At 54.5% G+C, this 24710-nt stretch overlaps 10 protein-coding genes across 10 annotated transcripts; 5 read left to right on the top strand and 5 right to left on the bottom strand.

Annotated features, from left to right (window-relative positions):
* The first annotated feature begins 172 nt into the window (after positions 1 to 172).
* WHR41_06047 (uncharacterized protein) lies at positions 173 to 1779 on the top strand. The gene is made up of 2 exons (XM_069374652.1): positions 173 to 1009; positions 1075 to 1779. Exons 1-2 carry the CDS (start codon positions 334 to 336, stop codon positions 1641 to 1643), a joined length of 1245 nt encoding a protein of 414 aa, XP_069228685.1. The 5' UTR covers positions 173 to 333; the 3' UTR covers positions 1644 to 1779.
* Positions 1780 to 2137: 358 nt separating this feature from the next.
* Positions 2138 to 4279, top strand: WHR41_06046 (uncharacterized protein; the record flags this gene model as incomplete). Its single annotated transcript, XM_069374651.1, has 1 exon — positions 2138 to 4279. The coding sequence occupies one exon, from the start codon at positions 2138 to 2140 to the stop codon at positions 4277 to 4279; it is 2142 nt and encodes a 713-aa protein (XP_069228684.1).
* A 919-nt stretch (positions 4280 to 5198) lies between these two features.
* On the top strand, positions 5199 to 6369 carry WHR41_06045 (uncharacterized protein). The gene is made up of 2 exons (XM_069374650.1): positions 5199 to 5422; positions 5473 to 6369. The coding sequence occupies exons 1-2, from the start codon at positions 5303 to 5305 to the stop codon at positions 6265 to 6267; spliced, it is 915 nt and encodes a 304-aa protein (XP_069228683.1). The 5' UTR covers positions 5199 to 5302; the 3' UTR covers positions 6268 to 6369.
* A 935-nt stretch (positions 6370 to 7304) lies between these two features.
* Positions 7305 to 7991, top strand: WHR41_06044 (uncharacterized protein; the record flags this gene model as incomplete). Its single annotated transcript, XM_069374649.1, has 2 exons — positions 7305 to 7510; positions 7562 to 7991. The coding sequence occupies 2 exons, from the start codon at positions 7305 to 7307 to the stop codon at positions 7917 to 7919; spliced, it is 564 nt and encodes a 187-aa protein (XP_069228682.1). The 3' UTR covers positions 7920 to 7991.
* Positions 7992 to 8118: 127 nt separating this feature from the next.
* On the bottom strand, positions 8119 to 9582 carry WHR41_06043 (uncharacterized protein; the record flags this gene model as incomplete). The annotated part of the gene is made up of 1 exon (XM_069374648.1): positions 8119 to 9582. One exon carries the CDS (start codon positions 9580 to 9582, stop codon positions 8119 to 8121), a length of 1464 nt encoding a protein of 487 aa, XP_069228689.1.
* Positions 9583 to 10923: 1341 nt separating this feature from the next.
* On the bottom strand, positions 10924 to 13347 carry WHR41_06042 (uncharacterized protein). The gene is made up of 5 exons (XM_069374647.1): positions 12537 to 13347; positions 12293 to 12477; positions 12081 to 12238; positions 11772 to 12030; positions 10924 to 11716 (listed from the first exon to the last, which is right to left on the bottom strand). Exons 1-5 carry the CDS (start codon positions 12664 to 12666, stop codon positions 11369 to 11371), a joined length of 1080 nt encoding a protein of 359 aa, XP_069228688.1. The 5' UTR covers positions 12667 to 13347; the 3' UTR covers positions 10924 to 11368.
* Positions 13348 to 15487: 2140 nt separating this feature from the next.
* Positions 15488 to 16453, bottom strand: WHR41_06041 (uncharacterized protein; the record flags this gene model as incomplete). The annotated part of the gene is made up of 1 exon (XM_069374646.1): positions 15488 to 16453. The coding sequence occupies one exon, from the start codon at positions 16451 to 16453 to the stop codon at positions 15488 to 15490; it is 966 nt and encodes a 321-aa protein (XP_069228687.1).
* A 633-nt stretch (positions 16454 to 17086) lies between these two features.
* WHR41_06040 (uncharacterized protein) lies at positions 17087 to 19025 on the bottom strand. The gene is made up of 2 exons (XM_069374645.1): positions 18858 to 19025; positions 17087 to 18806 (listed from the first exon to the last, which is right to left on the bottom strand). Exons 1-2 carry the CDS (start codon positions 18906 to 18908, stop codon positions 17121 to 17123), a joined length of 1737 nt encoding a protein of 578 aa, XP_069228686.1. The 5' UTR covers positions 18909 to 19025; the 3' UTR covers positions 17087 to 17120.
* A 769-nt stretch (positions 19026 to 19794) lies between these two features.
* WHR41_06039 (uncharacterized protein) lies at positions 19795 to 21216 on the top strand (the record flags this gene model as incomplete). Its single annotated transcript, XM_069374644.1, has 1 exon — positions 19795 to 21216. One exon carries the CDS (start codon positions 19795 to 19797, stop codon positions 21214 to 21216), a length of 1422 nt encoding a protein of 473 aa, XP_069228760.1.
* Positions 21217 to 22148: 932 nt separating this feature from the next.
* Positions 22149 to 24665, bottom strand: WHR41_06038 (uncharacterized protein; the record flags this gene model as incomplete). The annotated part of the gene is made up of 1 exon (XM_069374643.1): positions 22149 to 24665. The coding sequence occupies one exon, from the start codon at positions 24663 to 24665 to the stop codon at positions 22149 to 22151; it is 2517 nt and encodes an 838-aa protein (XP_069228761.1).
* Positions 24666 to 24710: the final 45 nt, after the last annotated feature.

The following is a 24710-nucleotide window of genomic DNA, read 5'->3' as shown; positions in this document are numbered from 1 at the left end:
ACGCTGTATTGCGCACAGTAGGAGTGTTCGCCGAAGGAAGAAGGAGGTTCCTTGCTATACACGAGAAGAACCCAAGCCAGCGGGCCGCGGTTCGGATCCCTGCATGTGGCTTCAGCCTCAAGCCGATGTGAAAGTTGGCCCCTCGGAGAGCGTCAACCCAATCTGAGACACGCGAGATCCACCGTGTTCATATCGCCCTCCTGACTCCTTATAAACCTTCAATGCTTCTGCGATAGTGTTTGTACGACGCGGAGCCTCGCTGTGTTGCGACACCTTCCACTCTCCCCGGAAACTGGCTCACGCGCGCCTGAATAACTGCACCCGGTCGCAATCATGAACGGCCACAATGGGTTTGGCGATTCTGGCCTTGATGAGGACAACTTTGGCGAAAGCAGTGCGCTGAAAGCGGTAAAAGCCTTCGATGTATTCCCTAAGACAAAACCTTCATACACCGAGCAAACGAACTCCGGCGGCATCTGGACAATAGTATTGGTGCTCGCGAGCATATGGCTGGGAGCGACAGAGTTGGGACGGTGGTGGGTGGGAGAGACAACGCATACTTTCAGCGTCGAGCAAGGAATCGGACATGATCTGCAGATCAATTTGGACATTGTGGTGCACATGCGCTGTGAGGACATTCACGTGAATGTTCAAGATGCAAGCGGCGATCGTATATTGGCGGGCAATGCGCTCCACAAGGATTCTACTTCTTGGGTACAATGGGGCAATGACCGGAAGCTGCACTATCTGCCCAAGTCGAAAGACGAGAGACTCGACCTGAGCGGTTATCCTGGTTTTGGAGAGTACAGGGAGGAGGACGTTCACAACTACCTTGGAGCGGCTAGGGCGACAAAGAAGTGGCCTAAGACCCCTAAGCTACCGAAACACGTCTTCCCGGATAGCTGCAGAGTGTACGGTAGCATGGAAGGCAACAAGGTGCAGGGTGACTTCCATATCACCGCGAGAGGACATGGTTACATGGAGATGGGCCAACACCTGGACCACAAAGGTATGTTGGAGGCCATCTTGAACTGAGGTTGCTTCGGGAGGAACGTACTGACCGCGCTGCCACAGCCTTCAACTTTTCCCATCACATCAACGAACTGTCCTTCGGCCCCTTCTACCCATCGTTGGTCAATCCCCTTGACAACACCGTTGCCACAAGCGAGAATCATTTTCACAAATTCCAATACTATCTCTCCGTGGTACCTACCATTTACACCACCGACCCGAAGTCATTAAAGAAATACACCGACAAGTATCACGAATCTCCTTCAAGCGGCGAAGATGGCATGAAGCAGCATCACAAACGGTATGCGAAAGATACCGTTTTCACCAATCAATATGCTGTGACAGAGCAGTCTCACGCAGTCTCGGAAATGAACGTTCCCGGCGTCTTCGTCAAGTTCGACATTGAGCCGGTCATGCTCACCATTGCGGAAGAGTGGGCCTCTTTCCTGTCGCTGTTCATTAGGCTGGTCAACGTCGTATCCGGCGTGCTGGTTGCGGGAGGTTGGCTGTATGCTATGACAGAGTGGGCGAAAGAGATGCGCTCGCGGGGCAGGAGACAAGGCAATGGTGGCTACGAAGGTATCTTAAGTCCAGCTGGTCCATCTGCAAATGGAGAGAAGAAGGGGTTCTAAATGTTTCTTACTTGATCAGCGGTATGTATTTGTTATCTGTTAAAAAACAGACACATAAGGAGTGTCAAGCACACAACAATAGAGCGGCTGGAAAATGTGATCTTGCCCCAAAGGTCCGGCATCGACAGGTGAGCCAGAGTTTATTGCCCACCTGCGCTGCTCTGGACGGACATTTTGATTTCGGACGTGAGTAGAGCGTCACGAACGCTCAGCCTTCTCGCCCCCCGGAAATGCGGCACCTTTCACAAAATTAGGAAAAACCATCACGCCTACACTTTCTATGTCTCTATACATACGTGCATTAATATCAGCCGAGCGTAGGTATCATGCGGATGTGTAACGCAGCCACGAGCCTGCGGGCGGGACCTCGGCCTTCCCAATCAGGCAAGTCCATGACTTCGGGGCAAGATTGATGAGACCTTTCCCGCGAGGTGAACATACATCTGCCCCATCATAGACGACACCTTTGATCGTCGGGATTCCGATCCAATTCGATGCTCTCATGCGTGAGAAGGGCGGTACGGCCATCCGCAAGCAGCACTGCGTTAAGAGCAAGGCAAACACTGGGTGCGGTGGTTAGAAGAAGCTACGCGGCGAGGCGACAACATGAGGACCTGGACACTGCGCGCGACGTGAGTCAGCTAGGCAGCTCAAAGAGACCATCCGCTCAGCAGCAGCTTCAGGATGGATTGCTTCAGGAGGAAAGCACAAGTGCAAATGCAAGAGAGGCTGCTAGGCGCAAACGCAATCGTGAGCGACGGCGGGTGCTCGCCCGCAAAATCTTGGGCCCGAAGGCACCTCCGACTCTCCCAGAGAGCGGGGGAGCGACTCCAGACATGAAGATGGATGGCATTTATGGTGTTGTCACGACGTCTCGTCCGGTTGAAACCACCATTGAAGAGCTCACACGAGCTATAAAGCCAACGGATACATACGCCTTGCCCAACCTTCAGAAGCGCCCAGCGTTACTGGTGCTTCTCATGACCCCCGGTCTTGCCCGATACGCTCAGGATAAATCCGTACCCGATGCTGTTTTCAAACGCTTCCGACTGTCAGCAGTCGAGCATGGGAGCCGTTTCCGCATAATCACAGCGATAGTGGACCGCATTCCGTCGAGCTTGCAGCTCTTCAAAGGAGATGAGGGCCTGGCTTACATGTTTGTGGGAAGCCCGCCACAGTTTCTGCAGAAGCACCAGACCCTTTACCAGCCATCAGCACAGAAGCCAGGATCGTTGAAATTCTGCATACCACGTTCCCCTGGAAGTCTCGCCCCGGGCTACGATGTGCAGCTACCTTTGGCGCAGACTATCTTTACCACTGGTTCAGTATCTCATCTTTTCGAGAGAAGGTACACATATGATATCGAGAAAGACCAACTGGAGTTTCAAGACGAGAAGCAGCTGGAGAGCCAGGCTTTGAAAGTGCCTTCTCTTCCAACTAATCCCTACACGTTCGCTGTCCAGATGCCTTTAGTTGCCCTCACACCACCCAGGAGGATTCACTATGTGATGGGCAACATCGTTCGAAAACTCTCCTCGTATCCTTCTTACACGCACTCGCTGAAACAAGACGGCACCGCGAAAATATTCGAGAGGCAACCTGACGACACAAATGAAAGCATGTCCGCTTCTCAGGAGCTTGAAACAGCAGTTTCCAGCTACTTCGAGTCACTCAACCTACAACCAGAGCCAGTCAGTGTCTGGGCGCTTGTCATCCCCCGCGATCTTGGCCATTCCATCCAGAAGGCACGCGCTTATTATTCCTTAAGGAAGATACTTTCTGTGAGCCCCGATGATCTACGAGAATGGTGGAGCCCTGATGCAATCTCCGCCAGGCGGTTGCGAGGACTGTATACGAGAGCCATAAGAACCTTACTTCCTCACGGAGCTCGTCTCATCAAAGTGCTTTCTGGTGGTGGGGGCTGGGGCAAGAAGGCTGGTTTGCTAAGCCTCGACCCCGATGTCGAGTACTCTACACGTGAGCTACGGCAAGACGACGGCTGGCAATTTGACTTCGACAAGTTCGACGGTGTCACGGAAGAAGCCGCGGAGGCACAAAAGAAGCGCGCCCTTGGCGAGATCGTCAAGCAGGGTGAGGACATTATGTTCTTCTTGGCCCCTGGGCGAGAAAGGCTGCCTCCCTTTAACGGGGCCGGGGACGAGGAGGCGCCACTCAGTCTGTCATTCGGAACGATACCGTCATCTATTGACGACGTTCCTAAGGGCACTGCGAACCCTTCGCCTGAGAAAACCATACGACATGTGCCTGGCTTTTTCGGGATGTTGTCCGAGGGCGGTATGGCAATGACTACTTACAATAGAGAGCTCACTAATCAGACAAAACTCGATGTCCCATTTGGTCGAGCACACTTCTTGTGGAAGCCGGACAGTGGCCCAGGCTTAGGCAATGATACTTCGCCTTTTGCATCGCGGAGTGGGCGTCGCGGAGCTGCTACTCATTCGCGGGATAAGTCGCCTGAAGAAATAGACGAGACCATTACTACTGAGGTCAATGGATCGCTGTCCACTGTGGAAGAATACTTCGAAAGCAGCTCCCGTCTAGACAATGCAAACGGGTCAGAGGGTCCTGTGGCCCCCGAGGTCAAGCAGGCGGATGATAACTCCAAGACCAGGTGACTCGCAAGCGTCGGGTCTCATGAAGCACTCAACGAAGTCTACCGCTCGATTGCGGCTATATGGCCCTTTCAGGTCTTCAAGCGTCAGCTAGCCGAGCTCACTCCCAGGTATACGCTTGCCAAAGAAAAGGCAATCGGGCTGGGATCTTGCGGCCGAAGAGAACACCACTTTGCACTGGAGCGCTTGGAATTTGAAGTTCTTACTGTGCCCTGGTCCACCTTGTCGCGCAAACACAGAGCAACCCAATGGCTCAAGATGTGCGAACGTTTTCTTGCACAGATGGAGGATAAACTGGAAGACCTTCTTAAAGAGCTTGGGAGGCTAGCTGCGGAGCGAGTAATGGCAAAGCGCCAGAGGGATCGGGCGGCAAAAATCAGGATCGCCAACCGTCAGGTGAAAAGGAAATTGGAGTCTGGGCATCCACCTATTCCGCGTCAAGCGGTGCGCAGCCGCCGCAGACAGCAGTTGCATGCCATCAGAGCTGCGTGGCAAAAGACTGGGAGAGATCGCGACTGTGCCGCCGCCAGGCTGTGGGAAGATGCACATCAATCTGGAACTCCTGGTGATCCTTGTCAGGATCTGAGAGCTTGGCCAAGGCTGCAGAAGAGAAAGAGAGCCGAGCTTGCAACAGAGGTGGAAGCGTTTGTGATAGGATCACAGTAGGAACATTTTCGGACCTGCAGAGGCCCCTGAGCTGTACTATTTGTACTATTATGTATTACTCCATGTAAATCTGTATCCACGACTACAATATATGTGCAGACTCATGTGTCAGCGACCGCGTTTGATGCACGATATCTGTTCATGATTTACTCAGTACTTGCACGCGTGCTACAGTAATGTTCCCAATTCAAGTGGCTCGTGCGCTTCGACTGATGGAACCTTGAATCCAATAGCCGCGGCTATCGCGAACGCGTCCATCTCATCATCTGCTTTATCCGCAGGCATGGCGTGCCCAAACGGCCGAGGCAGTGAGATGGTCGTTGGATCTCTCAAGTAAGGACTGACGATGTTATAGCAGTCATGTCAGGTTCATGGACCAAACACAATAAGTCGTACACACTCTTTGGTACAACCTTCACCATGCCTCCACCTCGCTCACAACGCCCAAAAGTCTTCTTATTTGATATTGGTGGTGTTTGTGTATGTCGAAAGGCGAACAAATGACCGTCAGCAGCTGATGTACGCAACAGGTTATCTCACCATTCCAGGCGATCCTGGACTACGAGCGCGCAAACGGCATTCCGCCAGGCTGGGTGAACCACTCTATCTCTGCGACTAGCCCCAATGGCGCATGGCAGAAAATCGAGCGCGGCGAGATCCCTTTAGACAGGGCGTTCTTCGCGGAGTTCAAGCGAGACCTTACCGACGAGAAGAGATGGCGTGTGTTCTACAGCAAGCACCTGGCAGCCCATCGTAAAGAGAAGGGCTCTGACGCAGCCGAGGAAGCTGCATACAATGTGCCTCCGCCACCAGAGATTGATGCGGAATGGTTGTACTGGGAGATGATGCGCGTGGCCCGCGAGCCGGATCCGCACATGTACCCTGCGCTTAAGAGGCTGCGCGCCGCGGCAGACGCGAGCGAAGGCAAGCTGGTGATAGCGGCCATGTCAAACACCTCTATCTTCCCAGAGGGGCACCCCTTCAACGATAAATCCACGCCAGAGGGAAAGCAGAATGCCGAGCTTAAGGGCTTGTTCGATGTCTTCGTATCGTCCGCGCACGTAGGCATGCGTAAACCAGCTGAGGATATCTACTACTACACTCTTGGACGGATCGCCGAATTTGTTCGACAGAAGGGGTGGTGTGATGAGGGCGTGAGAATGGAAGACCTGGTGTTCTTTGACGACATTGGCGGCAATCTCAGGACCGGAAGAAAAGTCGGCATGAACACCGTGAAGGTTGTACTCGGCAAAACGGGTGCTGCAGTCAAAGAACTTGAGAAGATCTCTGGCTTGTCGCTAGCAGAGGGTAGAGCAAAGCTGTGAAAGTAAGTGCCTCCATAAATTAGATCGCTCATCGGATCACACATATCGAACAAACAAATCCCAAAAGCACCTGTGCCGTTGCGTTTACAATCGCAACTGCACTGTCAAACGGTGCTTGACTTCTTGTGTACCGGCATTTTGACGAGATCAGCGCAGTTCAATTGCAGTCCATCAAGCTTTCGTCAGCATCCAAGCAGCAGACCACGAAGTAGTACGACGTGTGGTTCACTTCATGGCCGGAGGACAGTTACACCTCCTCGAAGGTCGTATCGATCGACAGCATGGATGCTGAGTGCACCAGGCTATTGTACTTTGCCGTCACAACCGTGGTACCCCACGCAGCTTCGTTGAGGGCGATGGTCCAATCAAGCAAACTGCGTGCTGCCTGATGCTTTTACAACGCAACACCGATGGGCTCAATTGCAACGTGGTTTTCTAATGGCTTGGATCTTATCTCTTTGTGACAGTCCTCGCGAATCACGGCCGTCCTGCCCAACGCTTTGCGGCATTCTTTGTCAGCCATAGCACACAACCCTATACCCAACTCCGTTGTCCCTCAGTATTTATTCGGATTCTAGGCTCGACACTGAACACTAGTTTTTCCCTCACCGATGGTAGTCGCTTTGCGGCCCGCACGACATGTCAATGGACTGTCGAATCGTGTCCATCGAGAATCGAAGCGTCAAGTCTTGTTCTGGCCAATTGTGTCGGTGCTGTCTTCAACAATCACTCAATTGGGACGCCTTATTCCAGTCAATCGTCCATCTGACTGCGCGTAAGAGATGCTGGCTGCTTTAGCGTTTCGTTTCGCGTCGCTGACACAGGCAATGTGACTGCTGGCGTGAGGACACTGTCGTACAACAGTGTCCTCACGCGAAACCTTAAACAAACAGATCCGTGAACAAATCAATTGCAACTGACACACTCTACTCCATAAATATGCCTATGCCACTCTCTTATGCAGCGGTCTCAACTTCACAGGTTCTCAAGAAATCTGTTCAAACACAATCCCAAACGCAACCCAACAGTCAAGCACGATGGCCCCATCTACCAGCAAGAACGCCAACGCCGGTGCCGCTATCCGTACCAATAACTCCAGCGTGTCCCCTGTCATCCGCAAGAGTCGCCGTGAAGCCAAGAGAACCGCCCGCGCCGAGGCCTTCTGGAAGAGCATCGCCGCAGGCGCTGCTGCCAGAAGGCACAGAACCACAAATCCGCCGCAAGCCCTCAATGTGGCTTCCAAGTAAGCATTTCGAGATCCTAATACTCTTCAAGCACATGCTAATCGGATCAGTGATACAAATGCACCTCCTACCGAGGAGGAGCCGCGCCCAAGTCTCACCATACACCTCAACGCCAGAGAGCGGCGCCAGGCTGAACGCCTGGTGGAGCAACTACGGCTTGCGATGCTATTCCTGCACTTCCACCTTCTCGAGCGCCTCGAACAAAGTCAGCCGGCACTTACTAGACCGGCCAGTGTCCTTTTCAATGACATTTACCGGGCCGTGAGAAGGTTTCGGGTGCTGAGGCACCCTGGTACTGCTACGAAGACGAATTACGATTACTACTCCAGCATGTTGTGGAAAGTGGTGCCAAGGCTGACGTTCGATGGCATCAATTGGGATGCTGATAATGTTGCCCAAGCGCAGTAAGCGCTCTGTTTCCTCTCTTGATCGTTTTGACACCGGACGGGGTTGCTGGCTTGTTTCTTCCAATCTTTGCCCTTATCTTGCGCCTGTGACTGCTTGGAAGGAGATACTATTGCATTGATTTGCATTCCCATTGCTCTGTGTTTGTACATGTCTAGCTGCTGTAGTAATGACTAGGCCGCTAATCTATCGATGCTTGAATTTACCAAAACTCGTCTCCGTGCAACATTGTCTCATCGCCTTGATCCCACGCAGGGCGAGCGCCTTGGCCCCCAGTGCGTAATCCACACGACTCGCCGTCGCCGTCCACTTCCATTGCTTCCATAGCTTCTTCCTCGCGCACACATCTGGGACACATGCACTGGTCAATCCACTTGTTGAGCCTCTCTCTCCTAGCCTTCAGCGGTTCGATGGAGTGGTACGCATCGTACTCGATGAACAGCTGTTCCCCCGCAACAATATCCCTGTCCGCATGCATTTCCATGATGCAGTGGTTTCTGCTCGGTGCCCACTTCACGTTCGGCTCGCAGCTATGGTTGAACATGCAGAAGATGGGGCTGATGGCGGCGTTGATGGGATTGCTCCAGCAGTTGTTGCGGAGCCTTGCGGAGAGCGTGAAGAGGACCCAGGTGTCATAGCGGTGGTCCGCGAAGATGTCGACGCCGAATTTTTGCAGAGCGTCGGTGGGGATTTCCAGGTCCGTGTCTACCTGGAATGACCTGGGTTCTTGGCGATGGTATGACGGCGTGAGCCGGGCGATGATCGGAAGATCGAATGGTGATTCCACGTCGTCTTGGACACTTTTCAAGAGCGCGCGGCAGAGAAGCAAATGATCGGCGGCGTTGACGCCAGTCCTTTCTCTGACCCAACGTAGATTGAGAGCTCCCTCCTCCCCCGGTAGATTGGGGTGGTGTGGGATGTCGCACCCTTCTGCGCCGTGGAGATTCATCGTGGAATCATCGATCCCCACCCCGGTGCATCCAAAGAGAGTAGTTTGGTCAGAAACGATGGTAGTGTTCCTCCGAATATCGGCTTTAGCGAACACACCAAAGCACGCGTGTTCCCCGTTGATGTCTCCGTCTGGATGAAAGGTGCAGCGTCTGACTTCGATCATAGTGTGACGAAGCGATAAGCGAGATCCCATATCGTCGATTTCACCGTTTATCTCGTTCAAAAGCTCATCATCTCGCACACGGTGTCTTCCATCTAGCCATTGATATGGCTGCGGGATGTAGCTACCCTCAAGCTTGTCGTAATCGTCGATGTTTGATGCTTGGGCGTCTTGAGCGCGCAGATGCAGTCGTGACAAACTGTTTTTCATTTCATCCGTTCTTTCCCAGTTGATCTCGTCGTCAGTCTCCTCCGTACGCATCCAGAAGCCTTTACCGCTTCCCAACGCCCAGCCCTCAGGCCCGCGAGTATCCACGAAGTCCAGGAGATTCTTGCAGAGCAGCAGAGCCTTGTGTGCATCGCCTGTTGCTAGCTCAGGGTATCCGAGCGTAGCAAGCGTTTTGGAGCGTGATAGCCACTTCTCTGGCTCGTAGGGCTGGCAATTGATTGATCTAGTGTCTTTTTGCAGCTTCAGGGCAATTGCAGCCCTGTTGACACTGGATAGGGCGCCTGCCGTCGTGGGGATCAGCCCTTCTAGGGCAATTGGGCCGTCCATGGTCGCTGGCGGTAGTGAGGTGACCAGGTGGTGCTGGTGCTGAGGTGGGGAGGAGGCAGAGACTTATAGACACCGCCATTAGTGTGAATGCGGTATTCTGCTGGGGCCGTGCGTTTGTAGAAGTGAAGCGTGGAGAGCACGAGTGAGACCTGCGAACAAATGGTGCTGTGTAAACTAGAAGCACGTTCCCGGGACAAGACAACCAGAGAAGCAATCGCCAACCGCAACCATCTTCGTACCAAAGACGGGCCTGAGGAGAGGTGTGACTCAAACACGTCGCGCTCGTTTTGTCTTTGAGGAGAAACATAGCCACACTTGAAAACAAAAGGTTTCAGCGGTGCGTCCATCGAGCCTGGTCTTTGAAGACACTAGGCGGTGGCTGTGGTGCAACTCGCGTTTCGATCGCCGCGTATTGTCTGAGTGAGATACGCCATTCAAGGGGAGCCGGATCTTTCAGAGCTGCCATATTTGATAGCATTTCCACCACGAAAGGGTCAAGACGTTGGAAATCTCCTCCGGGAACTTGTGGTACTTGACACAGGAACGGCTACGCTTTGTGAAGCTCCTGCCTTTTTTGCCATTCACTCTCCTTGAGACCAAAGGATTGGGGAGAGGATCGACAATATGGAAATCGCACAGGTAATTTAAGCTGTTGCCGTTGCTGCCATGTTCATTTGACGCGAAAAAAATCTTGGAGAAGGTTGATAAAACTTGCGGCGCGATCGTCGAGCATCTTCCATACTACACGGTCAGCCAGATTTCTTAGAGCCGTTGCCATCATTACCATCGATTTCCTCGCGGATTTGCTCAGTGAGAGTAGAACGATTGCAAACCCACCAGGATCCAGCAAGTTATGTAGAGCAGCTGCCCTCAACACCATGAATATCCGGCGCAGACTAGGGCAGTGGGAATCCCGCTGAGACAAACCACTCCATCCTCTCCATAGACATCACCAGCTGCAGTCTTCCGCGCCCAAAATTCAACAGCTCCCTTGTCCTCCGACATACAACGACAATGAATCCAAGAAGCGCAGAAGTGGAGGTCTAAAAGTATCAATGTCATTCGTTCGAATCCATCCATTTCACCCCAGCTCAGCTCAATTCGCACTCTCAGCGCAATCACTTCACATCTCTCCAGAGCCTCTCTCGGGACGGCGACAAAGCGAGCTTTCGCTTCCCGCTTTTCTTGGTCTTTCTCGGCTTCGCTTGGGGCGCGGGATGGGCGGAACCGGGCGGGTATAATCGTATTTCGGCCGTAGGATCTAACTCAGCCTGCAAAGGTGGAAGAGGCGCGTGATCAGATAAGTGCATTTGGCGGGAGGGAAGAGTGCGAGGTGAATATGCAGGGGAGAAGAGGGGGGTCTTCCCGGGACAGGCGGTCAGAGCAGAGTGTTGATTCTTCCTGTCATCGACAGCAGAAAACAAACGAGATCGGGAGAAAAGAGAACAATGAGCACTGGTAAGCAAAAGTTGTACAGTAGAGTGTGGTTCCAAGACGTCAATACCCTAGTCTGCTGGGGGAGCGAGGTATTTTCCGTCTGTCTCGATGATTTCTTCGGTTGTTGTGTTTGTTCCTCTCGTTCTCTCTTGATTTCCCGGCTGCGCACGCAGTCCACGCCATGCAATAAAGTGAATTTTGTTTCAAAACAGAACAGAGAAGTAGAAAAAAGAAAGAGCAAGCAGCGCGCACTGGCGCGTCTGGTAGTAAAAAAGAGAAAAAGAGAAAGCTTTGTCCCGGGAAAGCGAGGGCGTGAGGAGGTGATGATGGGCTGGGGAATCGAAAGTGCTCACAGCATCAGTTGGTGCAGGTTCCTCTGCACGATCATATCCTGCACGCTCTTCATGGTCTTGTCGAGCAGGTTGGTGTCTGTGGCGTTGGTGAAGTGGACATAGGCCTCCTTGCCCGGGTCGCGCACGAGGTTCTTGAATTTGCGTGCGAAGAAGTCCTGGCCAGCCTCGATGTCCTTGTCGCCGCCCGGGAAGTCAGGGAAGTGCTCGCGAATCGGCGACTTTCCGCTCATGACCTTTTCGCGGAAGAGATCGATCTTGTTGAGGAAGAGGATGAGGGCGGACTTTTCAAAGTATTTGCTGTTCGCGATGCTCTCGAAGAGCATGAGGGCCTCTTGCATTTGGTTCTGAGAGCGTGTTAGCATTTGCTTCAGAATTGAGCAAGTCCGAGGCAAAACTTACGCCATTGCGATCCTCCACCAACACGTGATCGTAGCCGCTGATGGCGACGAGGAAGAGAACGACTTGGACGTTGTCGAAAACGTGGATCCACTTCTTACGCTCTGATCTCTGTCCACCAACATCGAACATGCGGTAAGTCAAGTTACCCGTGTCAAAGATGGTCTCGCTGATGCCAGTAGTCCGTAAACGCGCGCGCAGGATATCCTGGTCTGTGGGGGTGAAATCCTTCGCGAATAGGCGATCAAGGTCGGAGAAGTAGCTGATGATTGTCAGTGTGTTGTACGAATTGAGGGTATTGATGCAGCGTACTATTGCAAGTTGTCGTGGAGCGCGTATTCGTTACCCTTGCGAATGGCGAGTTGGACACCTTCATCCTTCCAAAGGCTCTTGAAAGCATTCATGCAGTCCAGCGGCATGGAATCCTCAGTGCCGATTTCGGGGTCGGCAGCAATGATCTCAGCGAAGCGCTGAAGAAACTATCAGCAATCTGCTTCGAAACTCGACGCGCCTCGCAAACTTACGATGTTGCCTTCGTGTGCAAAGTCGACTTCCTGCTCCTCCATGGCGCCAAAGATGACCTGGAAAGCGTGCAGCAGGTTGTTGAAGATGGTGACCTTCCACTGCTTGCGCTCAGAGGACGAGAAGCCCTTGGTGTGGAGGAGGCGCATTTGCTTCAAGACCGTGGATTTGCCAGACTCTCCGGCACCTGTGAATCGGTCAGTATTGCAACGCGCACGCGTAGTGTTCAATGTAGTTGGGCCGTACCGAGCAGAAGCATCTTCACTTCCTTTGCCATCTTCTTCTGGTCCTCGCGGAGCTGCTTCTCGATCTCCTTGCTCTTCTTCGCGTCGGGGTCCTCCCCATTGTTGCCGCCGCCGAAACACATGGCGAACATACAACGATCCGGCGGATCTGTCGAGTTGAAGCTGAGTGAATGCGATCTTCGACCGGCGGACCGGCGATAATGCTGCTGGCGTAGCCGTCGAAGGTTGGGGATGCGAGGAAGACGTGCAGAGCTGCGTCAATGCTGGCAGCGAGGGTGCAGCGGGCGGGAAACGGCGCGCCAGAAGCCTAGGAGCGACCCTGGAGCAGTGCAGCGCGGTGGAGCAGGCTGCGGTGCGACGCCGGATGCCGCGTCGAGGGAGTCGCTCGCGCTTGTGGCCGCAGCGTGGACGGGGCTCACAGGAGGAGGTCGGTGGCACACGGGAGGCGGAGAGGTGGTACCGCGGCCTCAGCGGTGCGAAGGCGACGGCGGAGGAGTCGGAGGTGAGGGGGGTTTGGGAGGGAGGTGAGGTCGTCGGACAAGGAGCTGAAGGCGGAGGAAGTTGGCTCGCTCTTTGCTCCTGCCAGCGGCGGCCGCAGGAGGGTTCGAAGTCGGCTAGCTGGGCGGATGCGGCTGCGCGGACCTTGAACGGGGCGGGCTAGTGTTAGTCCCCGCAAACGTGGACGGGAATCGGCGAAGGGCAGCAGGCAGCGCGGCGCCGGCGGCGAGACAAGTGCGCGTTTAGACGCTTCCAGAACGAAGGGCCGACGGGCACGGCGCGGCGAGTAAGTGAGGTGGGTGGGTGGACGCGTGGGAGGGAAGGGGGGCGGTGGGTTGAAGAAGGGAGCAGGGCCTGCTGCTGCCGTGGCCGCGCTCCGGCACTGGGGACTGAGGCGCTCTCCTACTCTACAATACAAACAATGATACCTCCTCACGTGCCGGGACCGCGGCGGGCATTGACGGCGCGACGGACGGGCAGGGAGGAGGCCAGGGAGCCCTTCCGCCCACCACGTATGCTTCCGCCGCGCTGGCTCGCCCTCACAAGGTCCCAAGCTTTCGATTGAGATCAACAGCTGACGGCGCGGCGGGGAGACGGCGAGGCGGGCAAGTTCCTCCAGCGGCTCTGGGCCAGAGTTTTTGCGGCCTTCTGCAGGCCCTAATCAATGCTACTTTCAGCAGTCACTAGTACATCACCCGAGCCCGCTGACTCTTGACTTTGTCTCCTCCACTACCATCCGGCCGGTGCGACGACTGGGAGCTCCCTTCGAGTAATGGGCGTTCCCCGTCACGAAGTCGCCGGAATCTGCCCGCCGGCCTGGCAGAGCCATTGGCATGCCACTTACTCGTGCACCTCCACCGCCACGTTTTCAGGGGGGGCCATGGGTGCCGCCGCGCAGCCCAGCCACCAGATCGCGGCACATGCAATGTAATGCACGCGCTGAGCCATTCGTACTGCCGTACCATGTATCATGTATCCTTTACTGCACCACCGCCGGGGGGCACGTGGCGCGAGGAGCGCGCTGCGATCACGGCGCTGGTGCTGCTCGAATTCAACCTATCACATGCGGAAGGTTGCGCCGTGATAACGATCATAATACGCGGAGTTATCACTTCCAGCTTGGCTGCGACCAGCAATGCAACCCTATCAAGGTATAATAGATTGACCGCGGCAGACTACCGGAAGAAGCGAGATGCCCTTGCCCATTCAAGGCACGATAGTTACTGTACCTTACATACGCCATTCCGCCTGTCTTCGGTTTCGAGGTCAATAAGCCGTCAGCCAAACGGCTCTCTCGCGGGAAGCTTTCTCGCTACTGCCGAACCCATAACATAATCAAGCTGGGCCCTCTAACACATGGAAAAGGCGCCTCCCAGGTTTCAGGGGGCCTGATCACGCGGTCCGAAACCTTAGTACCCGCGCAGTACAACCACGCGATTCCCGGCCCGCGCAGTCGCCAATGGCAGCTTTCTGCCGGGGGGCTTGCTGACTCGAAGCTCCGCAAACTCGTGGCCTGACCTATCAATGGGAGTGTAACACGAGTCGCTAAGCTTCAAACCTCTCTTTGAAGCGCAAGCACTTTCTCTCCCCATGCTCCCACGGCTCCAAAATCTGTGGCCAGGCTGGTTTTGCAGACGTCGGCTTCTTCACCGCATTCAACGTCTCCCAACGCCCTTCGTTCTCGATCGAGCGCATCAGAATGCTGTGAGGAAATCCTTGCAGCCACGTGCGGCTTAGTTGGGGTTCGTCCCTAGTCCAAACAGGGGGAAAGGAGTTCGTCACATCGACCGGCGATTCAAGACCTGCAGCTTTCGAAAGATGGATCTCCTACCGCCAAATGATGAAAACATTCAATTACCCTGCGATCTGCAAACCGCTGGTTACGCGGCGGCTTTTTGAACCCCGACGAATTACTCCTGTCGGACGAGCTGAATTTCACTTTTCGGAGTCGACCACCGAACGTGAAGACAGCCGCTCACCTGACAAAAGTGCAGAAACCGCAGGGCTGAACCCCTGAGTAAGACCGCTGACAAGCACCAGCGGAATGGGCACACTAGTAAGGAAGGCTCATTTCTCCTCGCGGACCGCGTAGATCGAGCAAGCCTCCCGACCCGCGATCCCACGCAAACAGCAAAGCTTAGGTCCTTGACAATTTCGCCCACCTTGAAGTTATTAATCTAACACACGTCCGCAGCGAGAGATCGCCGACTAACTTACGGTTCACAGGTTGCGTGCCGTCCTGTTCTGAGAGACGTGAAGTCGCTCGCACGTCACGTGAGCTTTCAACTTCCGGCCAGTGGCATCGACACCAACACCGACACGCTCTAATACCAGCTGTCTAGATCGCGAAGACACATGGCAATGCAATCTCTCTCGACACAGTCGCCAATGACTGGCAATCTCCACGTCCATTCATTCATCATATTTCATTGAATCCAACAGCCTTTGGCAACCTCAAGCCGCCTCCTTCCACAGCCACTTCTCGAAAGCGTTCGCATCTGCATCCTTGGGCACATCCTCAATCTTGCTCTTCCACTTCTTCGTCGCCCCCCAATTCGGGAAACTCGCAGGCTTCGCCTCCAATGCCCTCATGTTCACTACCTCCTCACTCTCCTCCCCTTCACACACCGTCCTCGCTTCAGCACACAGCTTAGCGAACGCACTCGCCCTCGCAGCATCTGAGTGCATCGCTGCAATCTGGAAAGCATCGTAGTCAAGTCTAGGCAACCTTAGGTCGAAAATTCCCTCCTCGCGATACACGCCCAGAAGAGCCTTGCAGTCCGCCAGCGCGCGCTCAGGCAAGTGGCGAACGCGCCTGGGATCCCCAATCGCCTCGTCGAGCTTCTGCGCCTCGCGCAACCGGGCGTCGCTCGCTTCGAGCTCTGCTTGCGGCAGCGAGCACACCTCGCACTTGCAGTCGAACCCGAAGTACGCCTCCAGGCTGCCCCGGCGCTCTTCCGACGGTCCACCCATGGAGTACGACAGAGTAAGCTCCTCCCCCTCCTTGACCTCTCTCACAGCGTGCACGACCTCCACGCCCCGTTTGGCGTTCCACGTATGTTGCGCGTTTGGCCTACAGGCATGGTTCAGGCGCGCAACGAGCGGGAAGATGGCGCCGACATCGCTGTCGGGGCCGAGCGGGTAGCCGTTGGAGCGCACGATGTTGCTGAAAGGGTCGGAGCCTGGGTTGTTGTTGTGCAGGGAGAGGAAGGCGCGCTGGCCGTCTTTGGGGAGGCCCTTGACGATTGCCCCCAGGTCTTTCTCGAAGGTGGCTGGGTTGGTGAGGGAGGCGGTCGTGAAGAGCGGGGGCTCGCTGAGGATCAAATCGCCTGGTTTGAGGGAGCGTGTGGCGACCAGGCCTTGTCCTTTGCCTTCGATGGCTTGCTGCTTGTAGGCTGGTGTGGTGTCTAGGGAGCCCATGGTTTGTGGTGATTCTTCTTTGAAGATTTTTCTTTCAATCGATTGATTGATTGATTGATTGATTGATTGATTGCTTCCTTCAGGTAGGGTCGCGTTGATTCTTTTTACGTTTTATGCTTTAAATGAAATATACAGAGATAGCAATAGATTTGTTACAGTAAATACCAATCATCAGTTCCCAATTCTGCCCTTCAACAAGTCACACTACGATTTTTCGGACGTGCCAGGATTTACACTTCCGCCCATGATGTTATGTTGTGGACCCGGACTTCCATCCGAAGCGACCGACAATCCAAGGACCCACATTGCTGGAGACTCTCGGAAGGCTGGCGGCGTCCCAGATAAATGAATATACGTGCCCTTATGTCGAGTTCATTATAGGCTCGTGTAAGGTTTGCGTTTATTAGGCGATAGGATTGAGCGTTTTATGTTGGGGCTTGGTGAGGGATCTTGGGGGGAGACTTGCACGGTGAATAGGATCGGCAGTAGTGTCTCGTCGCATTTGTTGGCGAAGACATCAGGGTCACTCCAGTCTAAGTCGTGGTTCTCGCTCGGACACACATGATGACAGGCCAGGAGAGGATGTCGTATATGTCCGGTATTCACTGTCGTATCGTACTGAATTAAAGCAAATCACGTGAGTAGATGTTTCATTTGGTCTACAACTCTACCTCTCAACATCTAACCCCAGCCCCCTCGCGCATTTCCTCGCCAGCACCATCTTCAAGAAGCACTCCCTCCCCAAGCCCCTCATCTGCCTAACAAAGTCACTTCCACTGACTCTCCCGCGATCCACCGCCTTCTGCAGCACATACATCGCCTCGCGACAGGCTGCCTCCTCAGCCGTCAGCGTCCAAAGCTGCTGGGCGACCAGCGTCGGGGCGACAAGCACTTCATCAATAGGCGGCTGCTTCTTGCTCTTCGCCTCCGCAATGGTCTGGTTACATTCCTGGATGCTGCGATGCAGGATGCTCTCGTTGGACGAGAGCGTCGCGTCGAGCGCTTGAAGCGATGATATTTCGGCTTCCAGGCGCGCGTGGGCGGCGCGGAGAGCGTTCTGCTGGGCTTGGAGGGGGGCGAGCGCGGAAAGGTTTTGGTTGACTTTCTGGTGGGTCTGTTGGACTAAGGAGGTTGAAATTGCCTGGAGAAGGTGCTCTTTCTCCGGATTTGGAGGTATGGGTGGCGCGGGCATTGACGAGCTTGAGCTTGATGGTAGAGCGACTTCGAAGGGATCCGAGAGTAAGTCTGGAGCTGCCTGCTTTTTCGGTTGCGGCGCCGGGTGTGGTGTTGGGTTTGCAACGAAATTTTGGCTTGCTGGGTTGAATTGAGGTGGTGCATCATGTTGTTGGGAAGGACGATACGGCAGTGGTTGCTGTTGAAATGGCTGCTGTTGCTGGTATGGCAAATGCTGGGCAGGCATTGGGGGTTGCTGCTGAAGAGGTTGCCCCTGCGTTTGCGGTGGTAAAGGAGGAGGATATGAGTACCGGTTGCCGGTTGACGTGCGCATGTTTGTATGTGGAGGCGTTACCGGCGAGACTGGACTCAACTCGTTGCCCAAATTTTGCTGTTGGTACTGTACGTGTTGAGGTAGGGCCGGCATCGGGGACTGGGATTGCCTGGTTGGATGGCCATTCGGATACTGGCTAGGCTCTACCGCCGTATGAGGTGGACGTGCCGCATTTGCGCCATAGCCGGTCGAATGTTGCGCGGTTTGAGGGGCTTGACCAGGCAAAGGCGGTAGCGGTGGCCCATCTACAGCGATGTTGCGTGACGGGCCTCTGATAATGCTCTCATCGCCAGGTTTTGGAGGCCTTGGCGGAGGTGTGTTTGCGCTCGGCATCTCAACAGGCGCAATGCTGCCTGGTCGCTGTTTAGGAGGTAGTTGCGGCGGCGCAGGGCTTCCATTGGGTATTTGCTGTTGTCCTGAGGGCCGTTGCAACTGTTGCTGCTGCATCCTGCTCACAAGTGGTGGTTCTCTTGCAAAGGCTTGCTGAAGGTAGCTTAGGAAATCGGCAATATTCGCTCTGTCCCACATGCCGCTCCAATCTCTTAAATATGGATGATACACTCTTCCCTCGACGCCAACATGCTGCCCAGGTCGCACCAACATATCTTTCCCAGGAGTAACATAGGCTATAGGCGACTCTTGCGGGTAGGCTTGCGGGACCCATAGCTTTACTGGAAAGCGGTAGGTGGCTCCGCGAAAATCAACAGGCAATGTCCCCGAGACGGTCAGCAGCAATGCTGATGTGCCATTCTCATACGTGTAGACTTCGGTCCGTGGGTCCAGAGAGGGAAAGGCTGATAGTGTGCGCGCGGCATCGGAATAGGTACGTTGTGGGTCTTGGTATTCCTGCGCAAGTGTGAGCGCATTGTCCGTGAAAGATCATGGGACTGGTCGTACGTGAAGCACGCTATACAGCCACGAGAGGACCTTCTCGGGCACTTGCGACATGCTGGTAGTACCACTTGGCGGTTGCAATAATGTGTTAGAGCATCAGTAAGTGAGATAACTCAAATCCATCTCATCAGAGGTCGCGGCGTGGCTGATGCACGAGACACGCGCTGCATGCGAAGTGATGTGCTGCGGTGGCAGCCTGCCATCAAACGCCGAGAGCTTGGACAAACGCGGCGGGGCATTCACCACGCCTCATCAAGCCTCATGAAATCGGCTCAACTCTTCGCGCACGTCATGGCTCAACGAAGCAATCGTAAACGCTTTATGCTGGTCTTATGCCATAACGTACACCTCACACGAACGGAATAACCACCTCGCGTCAACTCGTCGCGGCGTCTGTGGCCATGTCGAGCCGCTCATGGTCTTCCCTCAACGCGCTCAATTTCACTCCGATGATTGTCTACATCTATCGCGCTGCTAACACCGCCGATTAGCTGTTGTCGATGAGTTCTTTGATCTACTCTAAATACCATGATGTGTCTCACTCTATCCATATTGCGTGGCCAAGCTCACTCAGATCATCCGCTTCTGCCGTCATGTTATCATGATGGGCGTAATCTCGTCTTCACTTTCCCACAGAAAGACACCTCCTACTGGCTCATCCGCCCAGGCGATCTGGATACACTGGACCGCCAATTCAGCTTTCTTTGAAGGGAAAAGCACAAAGCCATTGTCCCGGTTAGTGCCTCTTTGTCCATGACAATGGGATTTCTCTGCTTTCCTTTGTTCCTTCCACCACGTTGCAGGTCTATATGAGGTTGCGTTTTCGACAAGCTGGATTGGAAATCCGTCACGATTCCCAAAGGCATTTCCAGGGAAAGGTTGCTCAAACAAGGTTCTGCCCTCAATCCTTGCCCCTACTCCTTGGAAATCGATCTTTGGCATGGCCAACAAACAGGCTCAAGGCGCTGGTCGCCTGAGCAATACTAACACTGGAAGCCAGGGAACTGTTAATTCGAAGTTGGACCTTGATCACATGACGTTTGGCATCGAGCTGGAATTCGTGGTCATTTGGCCGACCGGATGCTTCAATCGTCTCTGCCTGGAGGGCATGTCGAATGCTGTCAAGGCTTTGACCCATCTCATGAACAAGAAAGGCATTCCGACAGAATCCCTCTATTCCCCTATGCATGGAGCGCCGCGCTTCTCCCGTTGGAACATCAGTAAGGACTGCCATAGCCTGACAGATGCTGAGTACAAGCGTTTGCCTCCTGGGTATACCGAGGAGCCCGTTGAGATTTCGTCTCGGAAGCTCAGCTTTGCTGACGAGAATTGGCAACAAGAAGTTGCTTCGGTCCTGGAGACTGTGAATCAGCTTCGCGATTTCGGGTGCCTCGTAGTGACCAATCAGACCTGCGGGTTCCACGTCCACATCGGCTTTGGCGACGAGTTCGTGCCTCTGAAGGCGTGCAAGAATGTCTTTCAGGTGGCTACGGCGCTGGAGAGATGCTTCGATCAGCTGCATACAACTTCAAGGATTCTGCCAGGTGACGGCGCCTCGTACAACAAGCCGAAGCATTTCAACGCCCCTTTGAGCTGGTTTCACACTCATGCTGCGAGCGAGGTCAACATCGAAGGTGACCCGACAGTGTTCCATTGGCTGCAGAACATCGAGCTCTGCAACTCATACGACGAGATCAGCAGCATGTTCCAAGTTGAAGTCCCGAGCATCATGGGACCTCGCTACGTGGATGCCCACAACTCGGTGCTTAATTTCGACAACTGCGTCTCGAGCAACTTTTCAAATCCGGCCATGGCAACTGGTACCGTGGAGTGGCGGCAACATGAAAGCACGTTACACTTCTTGGACATCCAAGCATGGGTCGTACTCGTTGCTAACGTTGTGCAGTTTTGCAATACCGCCAGCGCGAAAGAGGTCTTCGCGCTCTGCGCAAACGCGTGGAACCACGACTTCAGCATCTTCAACCTGATGGAGGCGATCGGCTGTACTCCTGGCCATATCGCCTACTACCGCACTCGCCGGTCAGTCGCGCATTACGACGGTTGTGCGGGAGGTGCGGTCCGTACTAGGATTAGTCTCGAGGCAGGTGAGTACATTGGCCTCGAAGCTCTACGGATCCAAAATGTGGTCGACAACTTCCAGCGCAACAGTCCCTTTGGCGTAAATGTCGTTTCATCGCAGAAGTTGTACTCTGGTGCACAGGGTCGAAGAATGGGATTCGATACTTTTACGATATGGAGTGCCAATACGCTCTTCGATCGTGTTGTTCGCGAGGCTGCGCCAGGGCGGGACACCATGTCGGTGGCAAAGCGCCTGGCGTTCTGCTGGATGTCTCATTCGTGATCCGAAAGGTAAGTATCGTAGCGTCCTATACAACAGGCAAGGCAAGTCAAACCCAAGTCGTTCATTAGCCATTTCCTAAACACTCTTGTCTAGATTTTCCTTCATCGGCAAACATATCCCCCAAAACTATTGCGTCACAAACAACAGATAACCATGTTACTTCATTGACTGTAGGTGTCAACGGTGAATTTCTGTCAGCATTATACTCCTCTCATATGAGAACAATGCCAATTTCAACGCGTTCCTCCCATATCGCAAACACCACCTTCCAGAAAATCTATCTCAAGAACACCCGCACAAGCCGGTACACCTGGAGATACCAAGCATATCATGGACTGGGACGTGCTTTTTGCGGGTACGTTGATCAAGGAGAGGGAGGAAAGGGATAGACTAACGGCTTGGGCAGATTATACCTCGGGGAAAACTATCTTTGGAACAAAACTACACGAAGATCCGAAGGACTCAGCAAAGGAAGAGCCTGAGTCAGTGGCCGCACAGTCGGGCGATGCAACTGCCGAGGAACCCAGTCAGACAGCAGATACTGGCAACGGAGAGGCCAAGGAAGCGCGTGAAGGTGGAAAGGCTGGCGACTCTGCACAAAATGCGCCTTTAGGTGGTGAAGCTGAAGTGGCAGATGATCGCGTATACGACCCCCTGATAGATCTGCTGGGTTGTTGGCGGTGAATCCAGCAGCAAAAAGCTAACTGGAGCGTAATCGGAGCTTCCGATCTGTGGAAGATCTATAAATGTACACTACTGAATGCTGAATCTTGAAAGCTAAAACAGTATGTGCATACATATCTACATGTTCTCAGCCAATTCAAAGGAGTGTGGTGCCGCGTAAACGGCAAAATGGAATCCTTCTCCGAAATGTTGTTCGCGATCTTCCAATGTCTCTCCATCCAATGCGTCGAATCGTCAGCCTTCACTTCTCAAAACAATCCAAACGCCCTAGCATGCCTCCTCTTCCCATAAGTCGCGGGAGCGCCGTACGAAGCAGGCGGAGCTCCTTCGCTGGCCGCTGCACTAGTCTCCTCCGGAGCGGCCTCAGTGCTAGAAGATGCTGGGTTTTCATTGCCCTCGCCCTCAGTCTCTGATGAGGCAGGAGTAGTCTCTGATCCGCTATCGCCACTCGAAGGAGCGGCATATGGAGCTGGAGTTTCCGCCGCCGCCGCACTGGTCTCCTCTGGAGCGACCTCGGTGCTCGTAGGTACTTCGCCGGGCTGGGTTGCGCTGCCTTCGCCGTCACTATCTTCAGGGCTGCTTGCCGTGCCAGTTGCGGTTTCAGAGGGAACTTCGCTAGCAGTTTCTGCACTGCTTTCCTCTGGGCTGGATGGAGTAGGCACAGTTGCAAGAGAGGTCGGCACACTGGATGTCTCCTCGGCGAGGCTGCTAGAGGCGACGACGGAGACGCCGGTACCAGCTGTAGGCCCGGTTGGGTTAGCGAGAGTCGAGTTTGACGAAGGCAATGGGTAAGGGCGGCCGGTGGTGGTGGTGTAAGCAGTCTTTGTCTCGACAGGCACGACAGATGCCTCGGAAACGCCGGCTCCAATAATGGTGGAGTATTGAATGGCAGTGCTGATTGGGAAGACGGACGTCACATTCTCGCCAGGCGTGATGATGGTCGAGAACGATGTTTGCGTCGCCACCGGGATAACCGCAGTCTTTCCTTCTGCGTCTGTGCTGGTACTGTAAGCCGTGGTGGTGACTGGTACCACGGAGGAGTTCGCTGAGCCGCCCTGCTCCTCAATAGGCAGAACAGAGCCAGAAGGGCTGCTTCCAGTCACAGTCACGTAGGCTGTCTCTGTAGCGACGGGAACGACACTTGACTGCGCACCGCCGCCTTCGACAATAGTAGAATAGCTGATTGCGGTCGAAACGGCAACCCGGCTTGTTTGTCCCTCGCCAACGCTCACAACTGTTGAGTATTGAGTCTCCGTAGCAATTGGGATGACCGTAGAGCCAGATCCTCCAGCTTCAACGCTCGTCGAGTATTGAGTCTCAGTAGACACCGGCACAACACTTGAGTTGCCAGGGGAGTTGGTGACTTGGGTTGTGTATGCAGTCTTTGTCTCGATGGCCACGGTGCTGGTCTCAGCTCCGCCTTCTTTGGTCATCGTAGAGTAGACGACTTCTGTTCCAATCGGTACCACGCTGGTCACGGGCTGACCGACGCTGATCATCGTCGAGTACTGGATCTCAGTTGCGATAGGGACCACACTTGTGAAGTCGCCGTTGACTGAAGTTGAGTACTTGGTTTCAGTAGCGACCGCGACACTGGCCGAGGATTGGCCATTTGATGCGGTAGCGAGTGAAGTAGTGGCAGCTGAGCCAGATCCAGTTGGAGCAACGCCCATGCTGTTGTTCCCTTCTGGTGCAGGGTACGGGGCACTATCGGTCTGGCCAGCCGCACCAGACGAAGTGACTCCGGACGCGCCACTTCCGCCAGCCACTGTAGTTGTGATTGTGATGGCTCCGTTTTGGCCAGTGCTCGTAAGAGTGCTCACGCCAGCGGACGAAGAGTTGCCGTTGGAGCTGACGCCCGTCTCACCAGCAGAAATACCCGTTCCAGTGGCAGAAACACCTGTCACGTCTGCATCGGAAATGGAGCTACCCAAAGGAGCGGTACTCATCTCTGGCGAGACTTCTGTAGAGGAAGCGGCAGATTGAGTGACGGTGATCGTGACGGCGCCTCCGCCAGGCTGTTGAGAGGTAAGGGTCTGCACTGGGATCGACGCTTCGCCTACTCCAGTGCCGGAGACTGCTGTGCCGAACCCAGAAGATGCAATCACGGTCCCGTTTCCTTGACCAACTGGGTAAGGTGGGCCAGCAGACTTGGTTGGGATGGCGTCGGAGGCGGCGCTGCCTTCAGGGAATATATTCGAGCCAGAGGAACCTTCACCGGAGACAGTAGCAGAGCCCGAGCCAGAGCCGCCATTCTGCTGAGTTACAGTCACAACGGACGGGCCTGCAGAGCCGCCGTTGGAGCCGTTGCCCTGAGCTTGTTCGGTCACGGTCACGACGCTGCCGGATCCGCCGCCGCCCTGCATAGTCTGAGTTGCCGTCTCGGTGATCGTGACATTCTGAGCTCCGTTAGATGCAGCCGCCGCAGTGACCGTCGATACCTGGCTCTCGGTAATCGTTACAGTCCGAGCCTCGCCGGAACCACCCTGCGCAGTCTCCGTCACAGTCACAGTTTGACCGCTGCCTGCAGCGCCACTGGCGGTGATCGTCTCAGTGATGGTCGCAGTCCGAGTTTGGCTGCCACCAGTTGCAGTTTGGGTGACTGTCACGGTCGTCGTGGCAGTTGAACCGGCAGATCCAGACCCCTCGGAGCAAGGGCAGAGATCTTGCTGCGGAAGGGCCTCCCGCTTGACAAAGGGCGTCCAGCGGGCATCTACGACTGCAAGAGAGGCCGAAATGACGGCCAAAGTTCCTGTGATCTTCATGACGTCGTTTTTGTTTGTGTGTAAGGTCCTGCCTGAGAAATTTGA

Source organism: Cladosporium halotolerans (assembly GCF_011745625.1).
Source record: "Cladosporium halotolerans strain TM138-S3 chromosome Unknown Sca18, whole genome shotgun sequence".
NCBI classification, from domain to species: domain Eukaryota; kingdom Fungi; phylum Ascomycota; class Dothideomycetes; order Cladosporiales; family Cladosporiaceae; genus Cladosporium; species Cladosporium halotolerans.
This window is presented reverse-complemented; position numbering and strand designations above follow the sequence as displayed.

Coding starts and splice junctions, on each gene's coding strand:
- WHR41_06047 (XM_069374652.1), top strand. CDS start 334: ATGAACGGCCACAATGGGTTTGGCGATTCTGGCCTTGATGAGGACAAC. Junction 1,010..1,074: donor CCAACACCTGGACCACAAAG/GTATGTTGGAGG, acceptor GCGCTGCCACAG/CCTTCAACTTTTCCCATCAC.
- WHR41_06045 (XM_069374650.1), top strand. CDS start 5,303: ATGTCAGGTTCATGGACCAAACACAATAAGTCGTACACACTCTTTGGT. Junction 5,423..5,472: donor TTGATATTGGTGGTGTTTGT/GTATGTCGAAAG, acceptor TGTACGCAACAG/GTTATCTCACCATTCCAGGC.
- WHR41_06042 (XM_069374647.1), bottom strand. CDS start 12,666: ATGTTCGCCATGTGTTTCGGCGGCGGCAACAATGGGGAGGACCCCGAC. Junction 12,478..12,536: donor AGTGAAGATGCTTCTGCTCG/GTACGGCCCAAC, acceptor ACCGATTCACAG/GTGCCGGAGAGTCTGGCAAA. Junction 12,239..12,292: donor TTGCACACGAAGGCAACATC/GTAAGTTTGCGA, acceptor TAGTTTCTTCAG/CGCTTCGCTGAGATCATTGC.
- WHR41_06040 (XM_069374645.1), bottom strand. CDS start 18,908: ATGTCGCAAGTGCCCGAGAAGGTCCTCTCGTGGCTGTATAGCGTGCTT. Junction 18,807..18,857: donor GGCTGTATAGCGTGCTTCAC/GTACGACCAGTC, acceptor ACACTTGCGCAG/GAATACCAAGACCCACAACG.